This window comes from Sceloporus occidentalis, unplaced genomic scaffold (genome assembly GCF_023333645.1).
Source record: "Sceloporus occidentalis isolate IW3139 unplaced genomic scaffold, rSceOcc1.0.p SCAF_2, whole genome shotgun sequence".
NCBI lineage: Eukaryota > Metazoa > Chordata > Lepidosauria > Squamata > Phrynosomatidae > Sceloporus > Sceloporus occidentalis.
The window spans coordinates 112299238-112323635 of NW_028316982.1; the positions used below are offsets into that span (position 1 = coordinate 112299238).

A 24398-nucleotide genomic window follows, 5' to 3' on the forward strand; every position below is an offset into this window, starting at 1 on the left:
AGACTATCTACCCTAAGGACTTTCTTTGCTCATCTAACAATGACGATTTCCATACATTAGTCTCTTGATTGCTAACTATGATTATTTCATCACATTTTACCTTTTCAATAACAAGAGTATGCATTGTAGCAGGAGTTCTTATTAGCTGTAAACCCATGCTTTAAAATTAAACACATAATTTTCCAGATGTTCCTGTGCTTATTTTGTGTTGTGACATCTTTATTTGTTTTACACATATATCTGGAGGTCAACTCGTGAATGTATTTATTAAAAGCACGCCACAGGAAAATGAAAATTTTCTAGCCATAATGCTTCAAAGGGTACAAAGGCCATCTGTCGGTGAGGGGCTGTTGGGTGAGAACAACTTGATAGGTTCAGAGACCTCATTTGCAGATCCAGTGCAAAATGGTGTGTTGCCTAAGGCAGGGAAGCATACAGCACCTGGTTGTCACATCAACATGCTTAGTGCCTAAGAACAGACAAGTTATTTTTTCACCTGAGACAGAAGGTTGGAGAAACACTTCTCCCTGTCCTTGGATGTAAAAACACAACCATACTAAGTTAAATAACTAACAATACACTGCTCTTTCATGACACCCCAAAGTGGGGTATAGAAGCCTGTGAGTCCTTTCTGAGATTTCAGTCAGAATGAGCTTGTCTATAGGAGCAAGGAATGGGAAGTAGATGGTGTCTTCAGGCACCTTTCTGGCTACAGTTAGGCTCAAACTGAGATGCAGACTATGTAATTTGATAACAAATTTGACTGCTGATGTACCTAGTCAGTGGTGTGCCTAGTTCTTCCTCAAATGTCTTATGCAACTGCAGATGTACTGACACACTGAAGATGGTATTACACTCTCTCATTCCACATACAGAAATCAACTTGACATTTTTTTGAACAGTGGTGACACATTGTGCTTGAAAGGGCAGTAGGCCAGTGTAGAGGGAGCATAGCTTGTTGGCTGGCATATTGAGCTCTGTCCCCCAATATTTTGCCAGTGCTTTCCCCCTTCTCTGTAACCTAAGGTGGCAGCCTCAGTCTGTTCAGTGCAAGGGTAAGAAACTGTTATGGTTTGGAGGTCTACAGTGGCTCCCCAAGGGGAGCATCCACCAACATCACCTCAAATATTCATAATGACCAAATGATGTGCTTAAATTTGTTGGAAGATTTTTGCATTCTCTTTCCTCCTCCTTAGGGTCTCTTGTGGCGCAGTGATTAAATGCCTGTACTGCAGCCACTCACTCAAAACCATAAGGTTGCGAGTTCAATACCAGTGAAAGGGTTCAAGCTTGACTCAGGCTTGCATCCTTCCGAGGTTGCTAAAATGAGTACCCAGATTGTTGGGGGCAATTAGCTTACAGTTGTAAACCTCTTAGACACTGTTAGTTCAGTATCAAGCGGTATATAAATGAAGCTGTTTGTTTTGTATTTGTTTAGATAGATAGGGATTTCTTGCATGCAAATTCCTCTCTCTCTCTCATTCAAACTAACTATGTGATTTAGGTCACTCCCCCTTTGGGACTAACAGACATTCCTTCTCAAGATTTTCAGCTGAGCTGTTGGTCCTCCATCTTCCTCTTCTCTCGACATTTTTTGGAAATATGGTGAGATAAAGATTTCTTTTTACCTGAACTATTCACTAGCTAGATTAGGATATAGCCTTTATGTATCTATACATTGAAGCTATTAGTAAACTTTTGTTTTGATCTACAAGCTACTTGTGTTGTTTTTGGAATCAGTTCTTAGGAAAGCATAGTTAGACAAGAACACACATCTGCTACTCTGCTGATTTAAAGCTAGATCCTAACAGGCTTAGCTTTGATACTTTTGATATTCGATATTTTTGTTTCCTTAACAAAGGCTGAACCCTTAGGAAACTTAAATTACTCTACAAAATTGCCCTCCAATGCTTTCTGCCTCTTTTCTTTGACTCCTGTTCCTTCCAGGTCACTCTGTTACACTCCATCCATTTCACTCTATAGTTCCTCAACCTCTCACAATGTTAGCAACTTCTCCAGGAAGGTAGTCAGTTTGTCTGGGATGTAAGCCTTAAACAGGGAAAAGGAAGGAGCAAGTGACACTTTATTATTCATCCCATGGATGGAGAAGCACTATCATAAGATATAGACACCTGCAAAAAGGAAATCCCAGAACCAAGTTGAAAATGAAAGCAATTTAAAGAAAGACTAGAGCAGACAAGGAACTGAAGAATGGGCTAATTGAAGAAGTGGTTCAGAAGAAACCTTACAGAGCTCTAGATCAAGAAGGGCTATATTTTGACTCAGGGTGATTCTACACTCGCTAAATACTCCAGGCTGCCCCCAGAGTATTCTGACACCCAAGCTCCCCCAAATTCCCCCCATTATCTGGGCACTCAGGAGCAACACTGGGTGGCTGTCTATACAGTGTCCTGCTGTGCCACCTGCTATCATGACCTACTGGAGTAAAAAACAAGGCACCCAGTGTTGATCAAGTGACTGGCTGCTTCATTGTGATGTCAGTAGGAGCAACCTCCATCTGTGATGATGGAGGTGCCAGATAGTAGAGCAAGATGCTGTGTAAACAGTCACCCAACATCGCACTGGAGGGCTCCAGATTATCTGAGAAGATCTGGAGCAAATGGTGAATCTTTAAATTTGCTTTAAAGCAAGGAGGCTCTGGATTATCTTCAAAACTTCCTTTCCCATGTGTAGTCTATCAGGCCTCTGGTCCTGTGTCATCTGAACAGGGAGACTTGAGGGTGGTGGGAAATTAATGCAAATAGACTATGTTGACATACCATCAGAACCCCTAAAGACAATGAGTAAGTGAGGAATATTTTCAGGTTTATTTCCCCCTCAACATGATAGACATGTTGAGACAGCATACCAAGAGAATCCCCTGCCTCCACAAGAGTTCTTGCCTCTTGTGAATAAGAGGACCCCTTTTCTGCTGAGGATTCCACCATTTGTGCAAAATGTCTCTGTGCAGAACTAGTGTCTTTTCTGTCTTTAAAAAAAAACAAAAAAACAAGCAGAGAACAAGTACAAAAAGACTGGCTGATTGATTAAAAAATGCAAAAAACTCTGCCTGATTCTTGTTATTTTTAGAAGTACATGTAAGAAGGAAGTAGTTGTCATAATTCTTCACAATTGTACTACTGTACAATTTGCACCAAAACACAAAAAGAACTTCAACCCTTTTCCCATACCTCATCATTTACTGAATGAGGGAGCCATCACACTCTAATAGTAGGGCCAACCTTGTACAGGAACAGGATTTCACATATTGCTTTGCATTAACTAACCAGTTATTTGGCTGGAAGCTTCTGGCAGAATCTGGATTACCTTGAAATAATGTTTTTCTGGCACAGTGTAATCACAATAAGACCTATAACTAATTAGAAAAAATCATACACAAGAATATTTGCATTGACCAGCAGGTGCATTTTACAAATTTTATTATCAAAAACATTTCAAATGAAGTTTATTGTTAAATTGTTTATTGGTAAATAAATAACTGTATTCGTTGAAAAAAAGCTGCACGGTGTATAATAAAAACAGGTTTTCCTCAATTGTTTCGTAACCTATAATATTATATATTTTTTCTGAAACAACTTTCCAGATTATGAACAGTCCTATCATTTGCCATGCCAGTGGGAAACAACTCTGGGTCTCCTATTTCAAGAAAGAAATGGTGAAATAAGAAGTTGTATGTACTAAATAGTGACATGGCATAGCAAATGAGCTTGGTCTGATCACACACACAAAATCTTTTCACATGTTTGGTGAAATTATTTGAAAAGTTTAAATAATGCATTGGAAAGGAGATCACTAATGCCCACCAGTGGCCCCTCGCCTATGGATCTGGAATATGTGGGCCTCCAGATGTTCTTGGAATTCCCATCAACTTTAACCAGTATAGACAATGGTGAGGGATAGTGGGAGTTGCCAGTTGGAGGGCACATGATTCCCATCCACTGCCCTAGATCAGTGGTTCCCAACCTGTGGGTCTGGACCCCTTTGGGGGTCGAATGACCGTTTCATGGGGGTCGCCTAAGACCATTGGAAAACACCTATTTAATTAAAGTTATGAAGTAGCAACGAAAATAATTTCATGGGTTTGGTCACCACAACATGAGGAACTGTATTAAAGGGTCGCGGCATTAGGAAGGTTGGGAACCACTGCCCTAGATGGACATTCCAGAAAGAAACACGAAAACAATTACACATTTTGCATTTCTTAAACATATGAGTTGCTGTAGCCTTTTCCAGCCTCCAGCAGCTTTACTTTTCTACTTCAAAAACATTATTTAAAAAATAAAATGCATAACAGATTCAACTTTGAGCATAAAAATCTGATTTCACAAAAAAATATGGCCACATTCTGTGTCTATAACCAGCTTTCTAACTACTAGATGGATGTGTTTCACAAATATGAACACTCCATATCAATTACGAATAGTGGTAAAAGCTAGAGCCATTTGATTCTTGTCACATATACATTATTCCTTATGGCAATATGTCATTGTTAAAAGAAAGCAGCAGTAAAATGGTTAGGAAGTTTTGGATATCTTAAGAAGTATTTCAGTTAGAAATAAGAGATTGACATTGCATTATTAAGAAACCATTACATCAGTTGGATTTACAGCAAACCTCTAGAATGGATAATAGACTTCTTTTCCTATGGTTATTTATGATACTTACACCAAGGTTTTCCCCCTGAGAGCTCAAAACTGCTTATATGCAGTTCATAGGATGTATCTTATCCAAGTAGCGTACATAGCCAGATTTGATAAACTTCCATAATGAGGTTTCAGATCATTGTTTGCTCCTATGACATCAACAGACTGTTCCTGGAGATCTGGCATTTGGGATAGGGTCTAGAACAGTGGAAACACATATTATGAGTGTGCGTTTGTATTTGTGTGTTAGATCCCTCAGCATTGAAACTGATAATTTGTTCCATGGTCTCTCTCCCAGACATTTTCAGATCATTCCCTAGTAACAATGACACAACAATGGTGATGGATGAATGCAATAAGAGCCACCTTAAGAAAGTTACATCCTGGGTCTATCCTGGCAGTGAAGCTAATGAGATAATCTCCTTTATCTTGTCTTCACATATTTTCTTTCCTTGGTTTTACACCAAGAGATACATTTCTGGTACTACGTTTTCCGCTATAACTACCCCACTTCCAGTGATTTGGTATAATGAAATTTTTCACATTCCTTCTGTGCAACACTTTTAAGTTTTTTTCCCTACTGCAAATTCCCATAAATATGGCAGTTGAAACATTCACTGGTTAAGATGCTCATAAATGCTATAAACAACAGCTTTGCAGGTGCATGGGGAGCAGTTCCAACTTTCACAGAGAGTGAGAACTTGATTTTCCACTTGTTCGAAAGAGTTTTATGTCACTGATCTGGAGCAATGAGTCTCATAACAGACAAACAAGTCAGCCTTGAATAATACTGCATATGTGGGTGAATGAATTGTTCTCTATGACAAGAATACTGTTTGGTATTTTCTTGAGGACTTAACTGGAGCAATGGCTACTCTACTTCCATTGCCACCAAAAATGTTTTAGAATGCCAAGAGGTGACATAGGGGCAAGTGAAGTTATAATAAAATTGGGAGTACCTCTGACAATGTGCAGAGTGTACTTTCAACATCAGTGAGTAACTAGATGTTTTGTAGGATTAGAAACTAGTTTTCCAGGTGACGTCAAAGGTTTGTGTCTTAGATCCTTTCATTCTAGAAACCAAGAACTGTAGATGTCTTCTTTAGAATTATCTCAACAAAAATGACTTGCATCTCTGTGAAGACAGTTTATATGTAGGAGATAAGACAATACTTTCTGTTCCCTGTTATATTTTATTGTTCCATCTGTTCCATGACAGAGGACAGGTATGTTTTGCTCAGCAGATTAATTTACATTAGTTTTATTTTAAAGCCACAATACAACTTTCCAAGAAACAAATTGATGTAGTAGAGAAGTCTCAATCTGTCAGTGAGAGCAAAAGGATGACAAGTTACTTTGCCCAAAGGAGGCAGTTTCAGTGGCAGCACTGTTGTTTATGTATCCATGTGTACATTATGTGCTGTGCTATTTTCTCCCACAAATGCCCTGAATGAGGCCTGCCAAATGAAAATAACTGCTAGGATGCAACTACCCGACCATCTGGTACTGCTGGCCAGAGAATATAAGTCCAGCCACTGTAAAATGCTAAGCCCAGTAGCAAATGGGTCCAACTGGGAGTAAAAACATTTTCATTCCATGAAAAATTTTTTAAAAATTCAGACTGTTTGATTAAACTGTATATCACTGTCAAAATATTGAGACATTTCAATACTTTTATGTTGACGTGAATGACAATTTAACCAAAAGTGTAGTATTTTCTTTATTTTTTCCATTTTGGGGGAGTGATACCACTATGCTCCCATACGTTAAGACTCCTACCCATCTCTCTTTGAGAGCAGGTAGTTCATTTCCCTGGATATCATTCTGGTTCAAGTTTGTAAACATGTTCCAATCCAGAGTCATGTAAAAGGAAAGACAGCTGACCAAGCCAGCCTGCTCACATTGGAAGAAGCTTAAGATTTCAGATTTGTTGCTTCACAAGCTGTTGAAAAAGACACAGTGACCTACTGGGACCCTAAGTGCACTTACTTAGAAGTAAGTCCCTTTCAAGTGAAGGCATCCCTTCTAGCCCTTTTCAGCTTTGATTGTCTCTCTGCCCCTTCTGTCCTCAACATAACTTTGTACTGCATCCAAACATCATACATCTTTCAAAAACTGGATCTATCATGCCTCACTTGGGTCATATCAATCTCTTTGCTTAAAGTCTGTATGATTAGGCATGGTATCATTTTTATCCATTTCTGGGCTAGATTTAACAGTATAATCCCATATTCTAGCTGGAGCACATAAATATCTGAGATAGATCCAGAATCTACCAAATTTCAATGGTCAACGTTTGGAGACTGATAGAATACAGGGTGGCCATAGGCCTTTTGAAACTTTCTTGGTTATAGCTGGAGGTCAAGGTTTTTAAATATTTCAAACTGGGTCTTTTTTTAAAACTTAAAACAAATAGTGCTCAAAATCAATAAACTGGCATCTTGGCATATCACAAGAAACAGACTTTGTAAAAATAATCTGGATAAAAAGTAACACAATGTGCACCCTACATTTCCACAATGCTATAGATGAAACAATTCCACAGTAAAATAGGATGCATCCTGGCATGCAGTGCAAGTGAATGACTGTGAAATACTGATATGAAATAGTGAGCACTTGTAGTGTGTGAGATGATGGAGCACTGGTATAAAATGCAAAAGAACAAATAGCATCATGTACCTGGTGACACACACACACACATACTTGACATACAGCATTTTGAGCACATATATGCATTAAACCTGCGGCTGACCAATGACTGCATTTCTCATTTCAAACTTCTGCTTGAGCTCTGACACAAGAGCATTGTGTGACATGCAAATGGTGCCTCTTTTCTTTGTCGGCTTGCTTACAACCTTGGGACTCAGCAGTCCTGATACTGTGGGCACTCTCCATTCAGGGGCACTAGTCTTGAAAGCTGGGGCCGGAGGCAGAGCTGGCGCAGCAGGTGGTGGTGGAGGCGGTGGCACCTGGAAGTTGTTATTGCTGTTCTCATTGTGCAGGCTCTTGGTATCCTCCTGAACAGCAAACTTCTCCGCAGCACTGCTGGATCGCTTGAATTTCAGCCACTCCATCCTAATTGTCCTAGGTTGATAGTTCTGTCTTTTTTTAATGATCCGTCGCACTGGCATGATTTTGTTGGATCTTTTATTGCGCCAGAACATGGCAGTAGAGATCAAGATGGTGATCACCACCATCACCCCCATGACACCAGCTAGCACTCCTAAGGCTTTCATGGGGTTATCTTTTGTTTGCATCAAAAAGGCGGCCATAGGCCCTTTGTGAAGAGTCTGTAAAAGAGTACAAAGAGAACATGTGACTTACTCTGGGGCACAGACAGAGACTGCACTTTCATTTGTCCAAAATATGTGACAACCAGGGTTGACCACTTTACCCACACCCTATCTCCAATTTGGCATTTAAAATTCAGTTCTAATATCAGGAAGGCTAAAGGCAATCTTCATACAGTATTGAACTGTAATGATCAAATAGCTAGGCTTTCACATAGGATGTTACAATAAAGTTTTGAACCACTCATATGAAATACTGTAGAATCTGTTCTTTGCAAGTGGAAGCAAAACCACTGAAAGCCCTGGAACGTGCAGCCAAGGAATATCTATACTCCAAATTGATTTAACAGTTCCTCCTCTTCCCATGGCAATTTGGGAACTGTAGCTTTGTGAGAAGGCTATAGAGATTTCTAACAGTTGAGCATGCTCAACACAAACACAAATTACAATTCCCAGGATTCTTTTAAGAGATGCCATCTGAGTGAAAGTTCCATCACTCTGAGATAATTTCCGAGGAAACAGATATACTGAAGGTGGCCATTATTCTTTGAGGTGTATTTCCCCCCAAAGCAAAACAGCATTAGTAATGGGCTTTTCTCAGCCACTTGCTGAATTTTCAATTGAAATTGTTTTAAGGGTGCTGAGTCAGTTTTTAAAGGGCAGACACTGAGCATGTTCTGTTTTCTAGTACTCTTTTACAGACATTACAAAAACAAAACAAACCACTCCAGGGTTTCTGAGGTAAAGAAACTGAGCTGAACAGGTTTCTTAAAAAAAATCCTTTTCATTAAAAAAATTTCCAAGAGTAAAATAAGAAGTAATATAAGTCTTTATATATGGCATATTAAGGACAAATGAATAAACAGTTCATTTAGCAGTTTAGCACACAGTACGCCGTGGCGGCCCCCGTTTAATTTTCCTGATTTTGGCCAGAGGATGAAGCCGGGATCTTTTCACACTTTTCCAATACATGATGGTGGAGATCACCATGGTTAAAGAAATGGTGGAAATGATGCCACTTGAGCAAATCCCAAATATTGTCCATGGACGCTTCTTGAGGCCTAAAATATAGGATCTTACCCTTGATTTGATCTGAAAATGTCAAAAAATAATTTAAAAAAATCAAGCAACTTACAATCTACTATCATAAAAGAAGCTAGTGACTCTGCACCCTCCACCCCCTTTCTAGTGTAGCCTTGTTGCTGAGGCAGCACTTGATATACCTGGACTTTCACAAGAAAACTGAGAGCAAGAAGCATTATTTTGATTACAAACTTAAGGATTACCTATGCAATACTGATCAATGGGTGTCTGAAATGACACATGGTAATAAGATAAACAGAATAATTAGATGATTAGAGAAAGGAAAAACAGAACCAAAGAAGGTGTTTATAGCTATTATTGTTGCAATCCTCTCATGTATGGGTGCTAAGGAATTCAGTATGGTAGAGGTAGGCAACTGCTGAGAGGGGCACATGTCCCCTTCCAGCACCCCTCTGGTGGGCTACACTTCTGCAATCTGCAAGGGGACCTGCATTGAGCAGATGCACCTACATGCACCACTCATTTTCAAAAGGGTGCTATGTCCTTTTTGTTTCCTTTCTTACTTTTCTGCAAGCTACCGCTTTCTGCAAGCTACTGCTTTCTGCCAGCTACCCTTGCTGCCATCTCTCAACATTTGCCACTAGAGGTAGCCACCTCACTTTACTTAATGGTAATGTTGGCCTTGCTAGCAGCATGAAGTTACACAGATGCAACTGCACACATTATTTAAAGACTATATTGTTTAGAGAAGCATTCCCAGAGATGAGCCCCTCTCTGACCCAGGAAGCCTCCTTCTAACCATCCATCAAGAAGCCAAGCCCTTCCTCCAGTCCATCTGCCTTGGTCCAGGCCTCGGAGGTGGAGTAGATCTGCTGGACCTGATCCTATTCCCCACCACCACTCCCTTCTCCTTTTGTGTCGTGTCTTTTAGATTGTAAGCCTGAGGGCAGGGAACCGTCTGACTAAAAAATTTATGTACAGCGCTGTGTAAACTTACAGCGCTTTATAAATAAAGGTTAATAATAATAATAATAATAATAATTAAGTTTTAGAGTGTGACTAAGTCCATGTCAATAGGAGTGTTTTCCCACTGATTTGATTCATACAGAATCAAGGTTTCCCACATTTGCTGGAGGTGGGAGCAGACTCATTATATATCCACTTTTGTTCTCTGAATCAGGTTATTCATGATGAGCTCTATAAACTATTCATTCTGCATACAAAGGAGTCTGTGCAGAGCAAAACACCTTCAGCATTAGATACAGGGCAAGGATAGTTTCTTCAGTGTTGCTGTGCATCCATGGTACACAATAAGAATTCTCTTGTCCAATTTAAACGAGTGATGAGGCTATGTGTGAGTTAACTATCCAGGTGTTGTTGTTGATACAGCAGCCATTTCATTTGAAACTGCATTGCTGCCTGCATTGCTTGAGCACATTGTGAGGAGCCTTTAAAACAAAATGGAAGCTGAATGCTTCACTGCCTTTAGAGTCTAAGTTATCCTGCTTGATTACCACAAGATGGCATGAAGGTCTCGGTTTTAGATGGCTTAAAGCAAAACAAAAAACAGACAAAACTATCACTCCCACCTTAGCCACCTTGATATGGACCTATGCCAGAAAACAAGTAGGGGTCAGTGTGGCTGAGCTAAATCTGCCAGACCTCTCAGTGGCTTCTGAAACTACACTATCCTTTTGGATAATCTGTCTTTGTTGGGAACTGAGGGCCAAAACAGATGGCCCTGAATGGGCGGCTTGACACCGCCCCTTTAAATGCTGGGTTGGGGCCATGGCAACTACATGCTACCCCCAATCAGGCTTTTCCCCTGCACAAAAAGAAGTGGCAAAATGCCACTCCTTTTAGAGCCAGCAAAAAGCTGGCTTTTCCACCATTGCTGCAGCTTTGCGGCATTCCTGCAGTGTGCGGCATATAAATGCCATGCCGCCAGAGCACCACAAAACTGCCTCCCATGTGGTCAGGTGGGCGGTGTGATGCTGGCTTGGGGACAGTTTCAGAGAGTGCAGCATGTAAATGTCATACTCTGATGCTCCCACCAAGCTGCCACAAAGGGGTGGTGTGTTTCACCTTTGAAAGTGCAGGGATGCTGTGATTTTGATCATAAGTTGAGGTCTGATTTGTGAAAGCAACACTGGGACTATTACTTGGCCCTGTGGCATTTATGCTTCGGAGTTCCAAAGGATACTTGTCCCTTTGGCCCCATGCTTTTGAATCACTATCTATATGAAACAATTTGTTTATAAACCACAATCTTTCCTAGACAGACACAATCTGATAATCATTCATGGGCTGAAAACCACCATCAAGTATATGTGAGGCTATCTCTGAACACTGTCAGAAACTGCTTGTAGTCTTAAATGCAACTGCTAGGCTAATGACTGAAACCTTAAGAATTGTACTGGTATAAATCAAAGTTTTGACACTTTTCTTTAATACTTGATATGGCTTGAATGACATTTGGAAATCCTCCTTTGGGTGTTCCCAGGGTCAGATGTGAGGTGGGTGGCAATTGGAGGAGGGGATACTCATTTGTGAGATATTTGTTATGTCGTTCCTCCTCCAGAGTAGAGTATGTAGAGATCTTGTAGCACCTTTGAGACTAACTGAAAGAAAGATGTTGGCAGCATGAGTTTTCATAGACTAAAGTCTACTTCCTCAGATGCATATGGTGGAGTGGAAGTCAGGGACATATATATATATATATATATATATATATATATATATATATATGCCATTAGTATGTGAGTATGTCAATTCCTCCAGAGAAGTTAGTCTAGTTGCAATGTTAATTACTAAGATTTTTCTGTTTCCCCAAACCTTTAACTATATGACATATTTTGTACAACTGCACTATATACTGCTCTTTGATGTTTTATGATGCAATTGTTTTATATATTGTTGGGTATCTGTGAATCATCCTCAGAATTTCTGAAGAGATGAACAATGAATGAATGAACAAATAAAGGAAGGAAAGAACACATTCACATTCACATTATTGAGGATTTGCTCCTATCCATGGTAGCTAAGTGGAATATCCATGTACACAAGCAGTTTACCTCTTATTACCACATTCTGCAAATAAAGCAATCTCTAGCACATGGAAGAGTGTGGTCACTGTCTCAGGTGGCAGATTGTTGGGAGCAGCAGTATTCCTTCAGAATTCCCCAACTGCTATGTTCAGGATGGACATTCAGAGGTGGGGAATATGTAATCCTCTAGCTATTGTGGGACTACAGCCATTGTCTGCACTGGACAGGATACTCTAGGGGGTAGCCCATAGTATAGTGGCACCACAGTTGCCCTGATCTGCCCCCATTACCTCAACCTTCATATCTGCACTGCAACAGCTGTCTGTACAAGCATCCTACCAAGTGAATAGGATGATGCCAGAATGGGCTGGGGGAATGGACAATTTGGGCCATACAGACAAGGGTTCCTATTTGTATCACCCCAACCACTGACTGTGTTGGCTGGAATTGGTGGCAATTGGGATCTACCAGCATCCTGGTCTCTAAAGTGACTATTGTTGTTGCTATTGTTGTTGTATGCCTTTAAGTCATTTCCAACTTCTGGTGACCCCAAGGAAAACCTATCATAGAGTTTCCTTGGCAAGTTTCTTCAGAGGGGGTTTGCCATTGCCACCCTCTGAGGCTGAAAGAGTGTGAGTTGCCCAAGATCACCCAGTCGGTTTCCAAGGCCTAGCCAGGATTTGAACCCTAGTCTCCCAGTGTACTAGTCGTGTGCCCAAACCATTACATCACACTGCCACTCAGCTAAGTGACTGTCATCCCTTCTAATCCCTCCAGTCTTGATGAATGCATTAATAACTGTCAACAAACTCATGCAGCATGGTTGTTGCAGGGGATCAGGGACCACTCTAGTGGTTCCAGGCCACAGAAAAGTGAGCTTTAAAATTTTGTCATAAAAATATATGTAATCAAAGACAGAAGAAAGTAAATAACATATGTTCTTTGGCACATTTTTTTAATTTGGTTTGTAATCAATAGCACTTTCCTATAATAATAGAATCTGTTAAATTAAAATGCCTTGGGATCTTTTTTTATCACCATATTGTTCCAACAGCAAGAGATCTTTTGATGCATGAAACTGCCAAACCTAGCCTCAAGGCATCCATCTCGAAGGGAGCAGCCTCGCACTAATTGCAGTGGTAAATGTTAATCAGAAATATGGCTGTTTAATTACTCAACGTGATTAACACTGCTGGACACCTCTAGTTATGTTGTCAAAGAAGCCCTTCCTTCAAAAGGGAAAACAGTGGCTCAGTTTGTAGGAAGCAGAGGGGTGGGTCAGATACAATGAAAGAGGAACAGATGCAGTCAGTGACAGCCTGAGCATAATTCAAAGAGGACATCTCATTCACATACTGTTGGTTTTGATCATGCCATTTCCACCTGAAATGATTCTGAAAGTGACATATGCTGATATTTTTTCCCTGAAAAAAAATTAAATCACTCTTAAAAGAGGGAGGCCATATATGGGTTATTGTCCCATGTTTACAGGGGTAAATTCAGTTAACATGAAGACTGAGTAAGAGGATAAAAAGCAAAAGAACATAGTCTAGAAAGACTAGGGAATGAAGCTTTACAATCCATTTTGAAAGCTACTGCTGAGGAAATTTTATGTAATATATTGAAGACTAGAGGATGAGAGCTAGCATGGTGGAATGGTTGGCATGTTGGACTATGACTTGGGAGAGCAAGGTTCAAATTCCCATTCAGCGATGGAAACCCATGGAGTGACTTTGAGCAAGTCACACTCCCAGTTTCAGAAGAAGGCAAAGGTAAACCCTTTCTCAACAAATCTTGCAAAGAAAATCCCATGATAGGTCACTGTAGGGTTGCCATAAGATGGAAATGACTTGAAGGTTCACAACATGGGGATAGGAGCTTCAGGGCAACCCCTGGAGATTCTAAATTCAGGTAGTAATAAAGTGAGGCTCATTTCAAAAACCTTCATTATTTATTTGCAAGATTTAGTGAATGAAAGGGCCTGAACAGACAGGCCAAAATAAAACTGATTCAGGACACTTTGGAAGTATGCTGTTTAAATGACACATGCATCTTAAGAGGCTAGAAGCTGTGCCAAAGCCATGCTCCAGTCCTTTGGCGTGGCTTCCGGCCTCATTTGAACAGTATACCTCCAAAGTGACCCAAAGCAGCTTTATTTTGGCCTGTCTGTCTGGGCTCAAAATCAGTATTTTAAAACAGGTTGCTTCATAGAGTCCTGCTCATTGGTATTGATTGAAATGAGATCATATTTTGTGGTCTGGGTTATCTTGAAGGTAATTGGCAGAAGTGAATATTCACAAAGAAGAGAAGGTTGGTTGAAGAGCATTTCCTTACTAGACCCTAGCTGTTATATCATTGAGAGAAAAAAACTGTCAGTTCCCAACTGACAGTATTCCCTTTCTCCTGTCAACCCAATTCAATATATTTAATAGAAGCATTTTGCAATGGTGCATTACTCATTGCCCTTTGTTTTTCAGTTACAAATCTTGGTCCCACATTTGCCATTTCTCCTTTGTATTCTGTTCTCTTACCTCTTCTGTGATATCAATTTTCAGGACCGCTGTGGTACTAAATGAAGGAGAGCCACGATCTTTGGCTTGGACTACCACCGACCATATGCAATCTTTGTTATTGGTGATGTTGTGAATGATGTCCAAGGACCTTATGTACGATTTCAGCTTTATTTCCCCAGTGCTTTGATCTATATCAAATACATTAGCTGGATCTGCTTGCATAATCGAATAGTCAACTATGTTATTGGGCTCTTCTGCATCTTGGTCTATTGCCTATGTTTTTTGTGGAAAGTGAGAGGAAACGAACAAACAAACAAACTGTTAATGTCTATTTTGACAAGGTCAAGCAAAATAATTAATCTGATACTTAAGGAAGAGTACCTCTCCTCCCACAAAAACAAAATACACCTGGATTATGACTTGGATTTTGCAGTTTTATATTTCTGAATGGTTTCTAGATGTGAATTGGATGCAGTAAAATACAGAGACATGTTTTCATATTTCCCTGTGTAAAACAAAATGTTTGAAAGATTTCTCTTTTCCAGATCTTACTGTCTCCTTCTCCCATTAAAACCTTTTTTAATTATTTGAGAAATTTTGCAATGTTGCAATGATGATTTGTTAGAGTTGTTAGAAGAAATGTTGCCAGTCCATCATTGCAAATTTTTCCCCACAAAGAGAAATCATACTAATAGTTTAACACATTTCTGGATGTTATTGGAAATGCATTATAATGGCCCGTTACAGATGGGCATAAAGTACGGACTGGGTCCATGTTAGGGTTAGAAAGGGGCGTCCTTTCCGGACGCCCCTAACCCTAATACAGACCGAGTCCATACAAAATGGCGGCACCCGTTCCACACGGGGGCTGCCATCTTTACGTAGCCGGCACGCTGTGTCCGCATGTCGCGTGGCATATATGACGCTGTGAGTGTGCCATTGGTGCCTCGCGGCGTCACATCCGTGCTGCAAAGAGAAGCACCATTTTGGCGCTTCTTATTTGCAGCACAGAGGAGCCTCATGGTTTGGACGCTGGGGCTCCTCCACGCTGCAAATGGCAGCGGCGGCAGACCGCCCCTTCTGGGCGGTCTGTAACACGCCTATGAAACTTAACTTCACAATAAAATCATCACATTATATACATCAGCCAAATACACAATACTTATATACTGTGTATCATGACTCAAGAGCCAGTGTGGTGTAGTACTTTGAGCATTGAATTAGAACTCTGGAAACTAGAGTTTGAATTCTCAGGCAGCCATGGAGTCCCACTGGGTGCTCTTGGGCAAGTAACATACTCTCTGCCCCAGAAAACCTCATGATAGGTTAATCTTAGGGTCAACACAAGTCAGAAACAACCCGAAGGAATATAACAACAAAAGGAAGTACATGACTCACCTCCACTTTCACTGGAGATCCAATAATCATAGTTTTTTCCTGAATGTTCTCATTGAACTCTGGGGAATGGTCATTAACATCCAGTACAGTAATAAAGACTTCAGCTAAACTGTATTTCCCTTCATTATCTTCTGCCTTCACATAGAAGTTGTATTTGGAGATTATTTCTGCATCTAATGTAGCCCATGGCTGAGTGTAGATAATCCCAGTGGATGGATGAATGAGAAATCTGAAAAACAAAATAGGTAGGATTAAGTTTATCAACGAAGAGCATGGAAGGAAGGGCAAATTCTTTTGTTCAGAGCTATCATTTTCAGAACAGTTTATTCCACTAACTGTTATATTGGCTCTATTTCCAATAATACTTGAATAGATGGAAATTATTTGTTAACTGATTTATTTACAAATCCTCTTAGCCCCTTCTCTATAAAACAATTAGAGCAACACACAGTAAAGCAAAATTAATTGATTGAACACATCTGTACAAAACAGTTTATATCAATAGCAACAAAATAGCCATATTTAAAATCAAGCTCAACTCAAAAGCCCAACATTTTCAGACACCATTCAGGACAGAGAACACATTAAATTTCACATAAAAATGCACAAAGATGGAGTAGTTCTTTTGGGCAACAAGCTCCATAGGGACAATGCCAAGGCTGAAGGATATGCATATTTGGGCCTTCTGAGTTCTAAATTCAGTAACAAGAGTGTATAAAAATAAAGTTCACAACTGCTAGCATGTGTGGGAAGGCAAGTTACATATGTATTCCCATACTTAAAAAAATTATTTTGTACACCTTTGGCAGTGTTTCCTGTCTCTTTTATTGTTTTATTCTATCATATACCCTGATGACAATATAAATAGAATGATAACAACAGCAACAATGAGGCGTTTCCTAAATTGTATAGGAGACATGCTATGTTTTTGTTCCCATAAATAAGTACAAGAACCACCTTAAACTGGGACCAAAAACCAGTAAGAAAACTTATGGATACCTTAAAACTGATCCTACCCTTCTGTGTGGCCATTCTTGGTAAATTTAGGCTTATATGGACACTTCTCAGTTTGTTCAATGTGAGGACATTGGTTAGGATTCTTGGACATTAGATGAGATTCCTTGTATCTTGTGTTGGATGATTCTCTGAATTTACAGTTTGTTAGCTATATATAGATTGCACTTTCTTTGGAGAGTACTTTGTAATATTTTGTAAGATAGCATGTCTCATAGGATTTGCTTTTAAAATCATGTGCCGAGAGGTAGGAGATGTTAGGAGACCCAAGGCAGGCAAACAGGCAGGCAGGAAGGAAGATGTCTCTAATATATTTTCCTGCTTGGTTGATACATTTATTTTATGCTTTAACTTGTTTTGTAATATTTTATTTAGGAATGTACTTATTTATTTGTAATATTTTGTGGAAGCACATTATTATTGATTCCTCTGGGTATGTTGTTGCTGCTGTTGTTATATCTATGCAATGCATTCTGTGTTTTCATTGTTTCGTTAAAATGCACTTGTAAGAAAGTAAAATTCATAATGACCTATCTGCCAGATTTGAACCTTGCCTCTCCCACTTAAAAACAGTTCCAGGGGTTTGTCCAGCTCACATGCTATTATGAAAAACCTTACATCTATCCACAGCCTGATCACCAGTTGCTGAAGGCATTGGTTCTCAACCTTTGCTCATTCAGATATCTAGGACCTTAACTCCCCAAACCCTTATCTAGTATGACCAAAGGTCAGGAATTCTGGAATACAACTGGAGGACTAAAGATTGACAACCAGAGGCTTAAGAGATGCACAGCTATGTAGCTACAGGCAAGAACAGTTGTAAATCAAAATTCACAATAGTCAATACAGAAAAATTCAGTGCAACATTGATGTGTTTAGCTGTAATGCTAAGTATTAAACAAGATCTCTAGGGTCTCTTTGTCTGGAAAAGAAATGAGAGTGGAGATTTATTGTCTGAGATTTCAAATTTCATATTTTTAATCCAATTTGCTTATATTTCTTGTTAACAGTTTTTATACTTGCGAGTGACACAATGCAGTGGATTTCCTTCCACAACACTGAAAAAGAGAACTGCACATTTATGCAGTTGGTTTTCAGAGAGAGAAAGAGAGAGAGAGTCAGTCATGCCCTAAATAAAGTAAGACTGAGACTTTCAGAACACCAGCATAAGAATCATGATGCACACAATATTTGGCAGTTTTTGTTAGTTTTACTGAACAGTTCATCAGATCTCATTTACAACAAGAATGGGAGAAGCCTCTATTTCCCTCTGCTCCTCAAACCAATTTATACAGAGTTATTCTCTGGTACGTTTGGACTATCCTAGACCAGAAATGCAGGAGGATTTTAGGTTAAATGACTATAAGACTGAATCCTTATCCCAGAGGTAGCAAGTAAAGGGAAATGTTAGGGCTTATCCAGAAATGCGGGGTGGGAGGGGGAAGCCTTTAGAAATATTAAGACCTTCCAGTTCTTTTGGTTTGATTTTACATGCATATTCATGGTTTTCCATCCAAACTCTTCCTTGAATGATCTCAAATTCCCTCCCTTGTGTTCTTCTTTGTTCCTTTGACACTGATCATGTGTTCCATCTTGACTCAAGCAATATTTCAGGAGTTATACCCAAAAGTGTTAAAGTGCTTTATCAATGTTACACTAGTTTAGCATTAGGATAGTTTTCTTTTATTGCTAGCATTCCCCTTTCTCTCTATTCATCTCTATGGAATCTGGATCCTGGAAACAATAGTTGTGTTTTTGGTGGCATCCATCTTAGCTAGTTCTGGAATAACACAGACAGTTATGAAGCGGTACATTTCATTATGAAAAATACTGGGTTAATGCCAGGAGTTCCCTGGAAATACTTTAAGATGGGTAAAACATGTAGATCTCCAAAGTAAAAGTAGTTTTTATCAGACCAGAACTTGGAACTTTCAGGGACTTTTTTCTTCACCTTGACAAGCTCTTAGTTACACTTGTACATCCAGTACATTTAAAATGACAAGCTTAGTTTATCTAAAAGATGTTATATGGAATCTGATTGAATGAGAGAGTGTTCTGTATTGTTTACAACTGGTTTAGGAAAAACAGATTCTAGTTCACACTGAACCATGAAGTTCACTCAGACTCAAAACAGATGGGTGAAAACAGGGACATAGACCGGATTTTGGGAAGGGGGGGGGGGGTGTCCAGACTAAGTGTCACCATTATAATGGGGCTTGGGTGTGGCGGCGTGGCAGCACATACCATTCATTGTATCTAACGGAAGGGGGGTGGACCCCCGGACTCCTGCCCCCCCTTGGTTACATACCTGGTCAAAAGTACAACTTTCAGGCTGATCCGGGGGGGGGGGCACAGTGTTCAGATGACACATGCCCCCGGATTGGACCAAAGTTGCACTGTGACCACCGAAAGCATCCCAAAACCGGTGCAAAAAGGAGTGTAAAAGAAGCACTCCTTGCTGGCAGTCCAATGAGGACTGCAGCGGCAGCCAGCATTGGGATTGTGCTGCTTGGGCACTGCAGTCCAGCACCAAATAGAGAGCAATCAGGGCTGGAGCACTCTGGATGCTCCATTTGCCCCGTCTGCTTGAGGCCCCAGTGGTCTTGGGCCCATCATCCTGATTTACCTCACTGGTTTATTGTGAAGGTAAAACGGGGAAGAAAAAAAATGCAGTTGCAGGAAAACTGGCTAATAAATAACATTAATATAAATGATTACGGGGTAGGAAAATAGTGTTTGTATACATGTGAACAGTAGTGGCAATATGTTCTATTCCAGGCATCTTCTCCTACATTTTTATTATCAACCATCTGGGTGTGTGCAACTAATACTGAGTGAAGTCTTCTCTAGTCAACCTGTTTCAGTGAAAATGTGGGAGATAATGAGTCACTCCTGCCACTGTTTTGTGTGTGCCTGACCCCAATTGTTTCAGGGTCCTGCTGACAGAAGCAGTAAAATCATGGTCCCTAGTTATTTGTAAAAACTAAGTGGGAAAATGGTGATGAACATAGCGTGTCTATTGGGGGGGGGGGGGGGGGGAATCCTATTCCATCTCAAAAGAAATTCTGACCACCCCCATGACATTTGCCTTAAGTCCCCACATTTCCATCATTGGAAGAACCTAAAACTTTAGCCATGCATATAGAAATACAGTTTAGACATCCAAAGAAAAGGTTTGGGCAAAGTAACCAAAGGAATGCAAATGCAGTGAATATAAAATAGTACTTAATATAGCAACTAACATGCACTTCCTCTAAGGGATGATTATGATTTTGTTTGAAGCTATTTTACCAGAACACTACTTTTATTCTCTTGTTCCTTCCCAAAGACTCCCCCAAAGTATTCAAACATATTCCTTTAAAATAATCATTAAGCAAGATTTATATATCTATATCTATTTATCTAATACTTACAGATCTGCTCCCGTGCCATAAATGGAGTATTTTGTTTCACCCCACAGTCCCGAATCTGGGTCTGTAGCCTTAAAAAGAGAATTGGGGCGGGGGTAAGCATCTGATTGATTAAAATGGAAATGAAACCAACTTTCTTACACACCATGCAGATGTGAGTGCACTGAAGATGGAACAAGAGCTTACATGGAAAATAAAAGGAGATAGTTCCCAGGGAAAAATTCATTCATTCATTCATTCATTCATTCATTCATTCATTCATTCATTCCATCAGTCAGTCAGTCAGTCATTTCAGCCTGGGATCCAATCTGGCTAACACAGCTAAAAACAAGGGCTGAGATCTTGCATCAGAGACTTCGTAGCTATGCTCCATCTCCTGATCTGACCTCCTAAACCCACTTTAAAACCGAGTTAGCCATCCTGAACAGTGGAGTTTGGTGGTACTGGTGAGTGGGGCTGTGAGGATTCTCTGGGTCCCCCTCCTACTTTCACCTGATACAGATGGGACCCTTTGAGAGCACCTTTTTTCTACTTAACTTGACTCAACCACCCGTTGATTTTAATCCTCTCTCTTTAGCAATTCAGTGTTGCTGGGATTCCACTGGCACTTCCCTTGCCAACCCTAGGAAAGAGCTAACTAGAGCCAAGGTATGCATAAAAAGAATATGAGAGAGACATAAAGAAAAGAACTTTATTCTAAGCAAATAAATTCTATAGCAAATTGATATCTCTTGCATGAAGGATATCTTTCTTCCAGGCATAGATGAGAAATTATAAGCTACAAACAGATTGAATAATTTTGGCCAAATCAGGAGAAAGAATTACAAAAACCTTGATGTGACTAGTTTAATATCCACTCTTCATTCTACTCACAGATCAGATGGGATTTGTAGTTCTTGATGTTTAGGAAGCAACTGGGAGTCTGGAATCCCTTGTCCCATCTCAACCAGTTACTCAGGGAGACAGTAGCATCCATCACCCAAACCCCCTTGTTAAAGCTTACATCATGGTCTGTTTAAAGAGAGCCAGAGACCTTTGTGGTGCTTCAGGCTTCTAAAATAACCTCTGCTCAGAAGCATCTCAAAAGTTCATGCTTCTGCCCAACTGCCCATCTCACTGGTAATTGTTATCTCATCACCTGTGAAGCTAAACCTCATTAAAATGTAATTGTACCTCTTCCTATATTTAACCCTTTGTTTTCTGGGAAGAAGGCTCTAATAATGGAAAGGAATCCCATTTATCACAGGGACATTGCAAGATAATGTGACCAGCTTCCTCCCACCAATGTGAAACACTGCAATTAAGGGGTCCCAGCATTTGCTTCTCACACCATCACTTGCTGGTTGCTTCATCCTGCTTATATCATCCTGCAGTGCTGCCCTCTCAGAACTCCCTTGCTCAGGATGGCTGCCTGACTTTTATGGCGAGTTTCAGAGGCATTTACAATTATGGCAATGATACCACAGTCATAAATGGAAATGGAAATGGTCTTGAACAAAATGGTCTTGGCCTGCCAGTTAAATGATAGCAGAGAGGACAGTCTAGTCTCCTGTGGTAGGTAATTCTACAGGGTGGAAGCAGCTTTGGGTTTCTGATGGAGAAGTGGCTAGAGTCAAAGTTAACCACCCTCCTCGATCTTTGCTCTCCAAATAGCTACCTCAGACAGGCTGCTTCAAACATGCTTGTAGATGCAAATGTGCACCTGTAACCTTTTTCTGGAAAGAAAGATTGTGTTTCTATATTTCAAAACTGTTGAGAGGATTATGGCTTCAGAGGTTTGTGAAATATTATAATATGCCTCAGGATCAGGTTCCAGTGTCTATTAACTTGGACCGGAGTCAAAAACTATGCAAAGAAATAGATGACAGTTTAACCAAAATTCTTTGAACTAGCAGCATAAATTTGTCTGGCCACTTGGTGGCTCTCTTCACTTGAGATAGATGTTACTACCATTAGGTCAAGGACTGCAAAAATAGGAAATGTTCCTTGTTTCATCTATATTGTCTACTAACAAAATGCCTAGGCATTATAGAGGTTGGGAAGTTAGGAAATAAAACCAGTTCCTGAAAATCATGCCTTTGCTTTTTGCCACTTATCTGCAGCTGCTGTGTCTTTAATTCTTATAAGATATTCTAGTTAAACAATACATGAGGTAGAGAAACTATGCAGTGCAAAAGTGGGTAAATCTATGCCAGACACATAGGCTTTGCATTTGCTGCATTTGTATGTCTACTGGCAAAGAATTCTGGGAATTGTAGCTTGGTGAGGTACAGAGACTTTTAAAAATATTGGTTTGAATTTTGTTGGTTAGTCCCAACTAGAATAGACCAATTGAATCAATGGTTGAAAGGTGGGAATTATCAGATGAGGGACATCCCATCCCCGTCTTGTCATGCTCCCATCCTTTCTGTGCAATTGTGAGAAGGACTTTCAGACAGGATTTGCACTTATCCCATCTGGGAAGTGTGAATGATGGTGATCACATGAAAGGCTTTTAGATGAAGTTTCACAGATCCCATCATTATCCCACCATTCACCTGTCATTAAAGCGACATTGGCCAGCATTTTGCAATAACAGAAGTTCACGTTAATGCAATGTAGCTTTAGTGACAGGCTTATGTTGCTATCGGCACTACAATTTAAAAGCCTTTCACACCATCACAGCCACGGATGGGTTAAGGACAGTATAAGGACAGGGGAGTGATTCCGTACTTATCTCATTGCCATGTGAAAATCTACTCCAAGTCAACACATCAAGCCAATTGATTTAATGGCACTACTCCAGCTGGAGATAACAGTATGATTTAGGTCATTATTATTAGGTCTCCATAGAGCCTTCTAATGACAAAAAGACAAATAATGACAGCTGGAAATTCATATTGCAAATATGCTTTCGGTAACACAGATATTCATGAAAGGGTCAGAGGACATTGGTAATTTGGTGTGTCACACAGTCAAACTGTCAAAGAGTCAAACTATTGTGCTATATAGTCAAACTGTCATACTGAATATGCTACATAAGCAGGACCTACCCATAAAGAACTTTCTACTTTAAGTTAATTATCCAGGGAATACAGTGGACCCTTGTTATACGCTGGGGTTTGGTTCCAAGATCCCCTGTGTATAACAAAATCCATGTATGCTCAAGTCCCATTAAATATAATGACTTAGCAAAATGGTGTCCCTTATAAAAAATGGAAAATCAAGGTTTGATATTTGAAATTTGTCCTTTTTTTGAACATTTTAAAATCGTGTATGCTTGAATCCATGTATAAAAGATCCGTGTATAAGAAGGGCTGACTATTTCATATAAAATACTCCCTGTATCTATTATTCTCTCTGTGCTAGAATCTTTTTTCATGTTTTAGAATATAGAGGAAATTGTTCGATGAAATTCAGCTGTTCAGTTTCAAGTGGTAACTCTAATATACTGTTTCTTCTGTGTGAGTCTTGGCACATTATTATAACTTACAGATCAGACATATATTGCAGCAATTTAGCTAGTGCATTTCTGCTTGTCATAGAAGTTCCAGTCTTTGTTGCACCATGGCAGACCTTCTGATGGATTAAAATTTAATTTGAATATTCATTTTAGTTTGATTTTTTACTTGGAATAATAAAAGATGCTACTGTCAATGCATGAATACCTAGTGTTGTTGGGATTTTTTAGAACGAACCTACTGGGATGGGTGCCAAACAATCTAGGCAATAACTATTAGGGGTGTAAATCTGTACTTAGGACAGATTTTATTGTTAAAACAAAATATGGAGAAACAGATTGGTTCCTAATTGGCAAGGGGGGTCAGGCAAGGCCCCATTCTAGCACCCTATTTGTTCAACTTCTATGCAGAAAATATCACATAAACAGCAGGTTTAGACTCAGAAGAAGAAAGAGGGAAGAAGGAAGAAGGAACATTAACAATGTAAGATATGCTAATGATGCTGTACTACTAGCAGAAAAAAAAAATCATAGGCCTGAAACAATAACCAAGGAAGATCAAGGAAGAAAGTGTAGTGG

The 24398-nt window shown here is 39.8% G+C and overlaps 1 protein-coding gene across 2 annotated transcripts in view; it reads right to left on the reverse strand.

The window, feature by feature from the left end:
• Positions 1-3477: 3477 nt before the first annotated feature.
• Positions 3478-24398, reverse strand: part of LOC149318886 (cadherin-related family member 1) — a 68537-nt gene continuing 47616 nt past the window's right edge. The window contains exons 14-17 of one of the 2 annotated variants that reach the window (XM_089510633.1): positions 20384-20451; positions 15957-16185; positions 14577-14831; positions 3478-7954 (exon numbers count right to left, since the gene is read on the reverse strand). In XM_089510633.1, coding sequence (XP_089366759.1) covers positions 7400-7954; positions 14577-14831; positions 15957-16185; positions 20384-20451 — 1107 coding nt within the window. In that variant the 3' untranslated portion in view covers positions 3478-7399. Of the gene's footprint in view, positions 7955-8759; positions 9047-14576; positions 14832-15956; positions 16186-20383; positions 20452-24398 lie in introns of those variants that run through there. The other variant, XM_089510634.1, reaches the window with a different exon arrangement.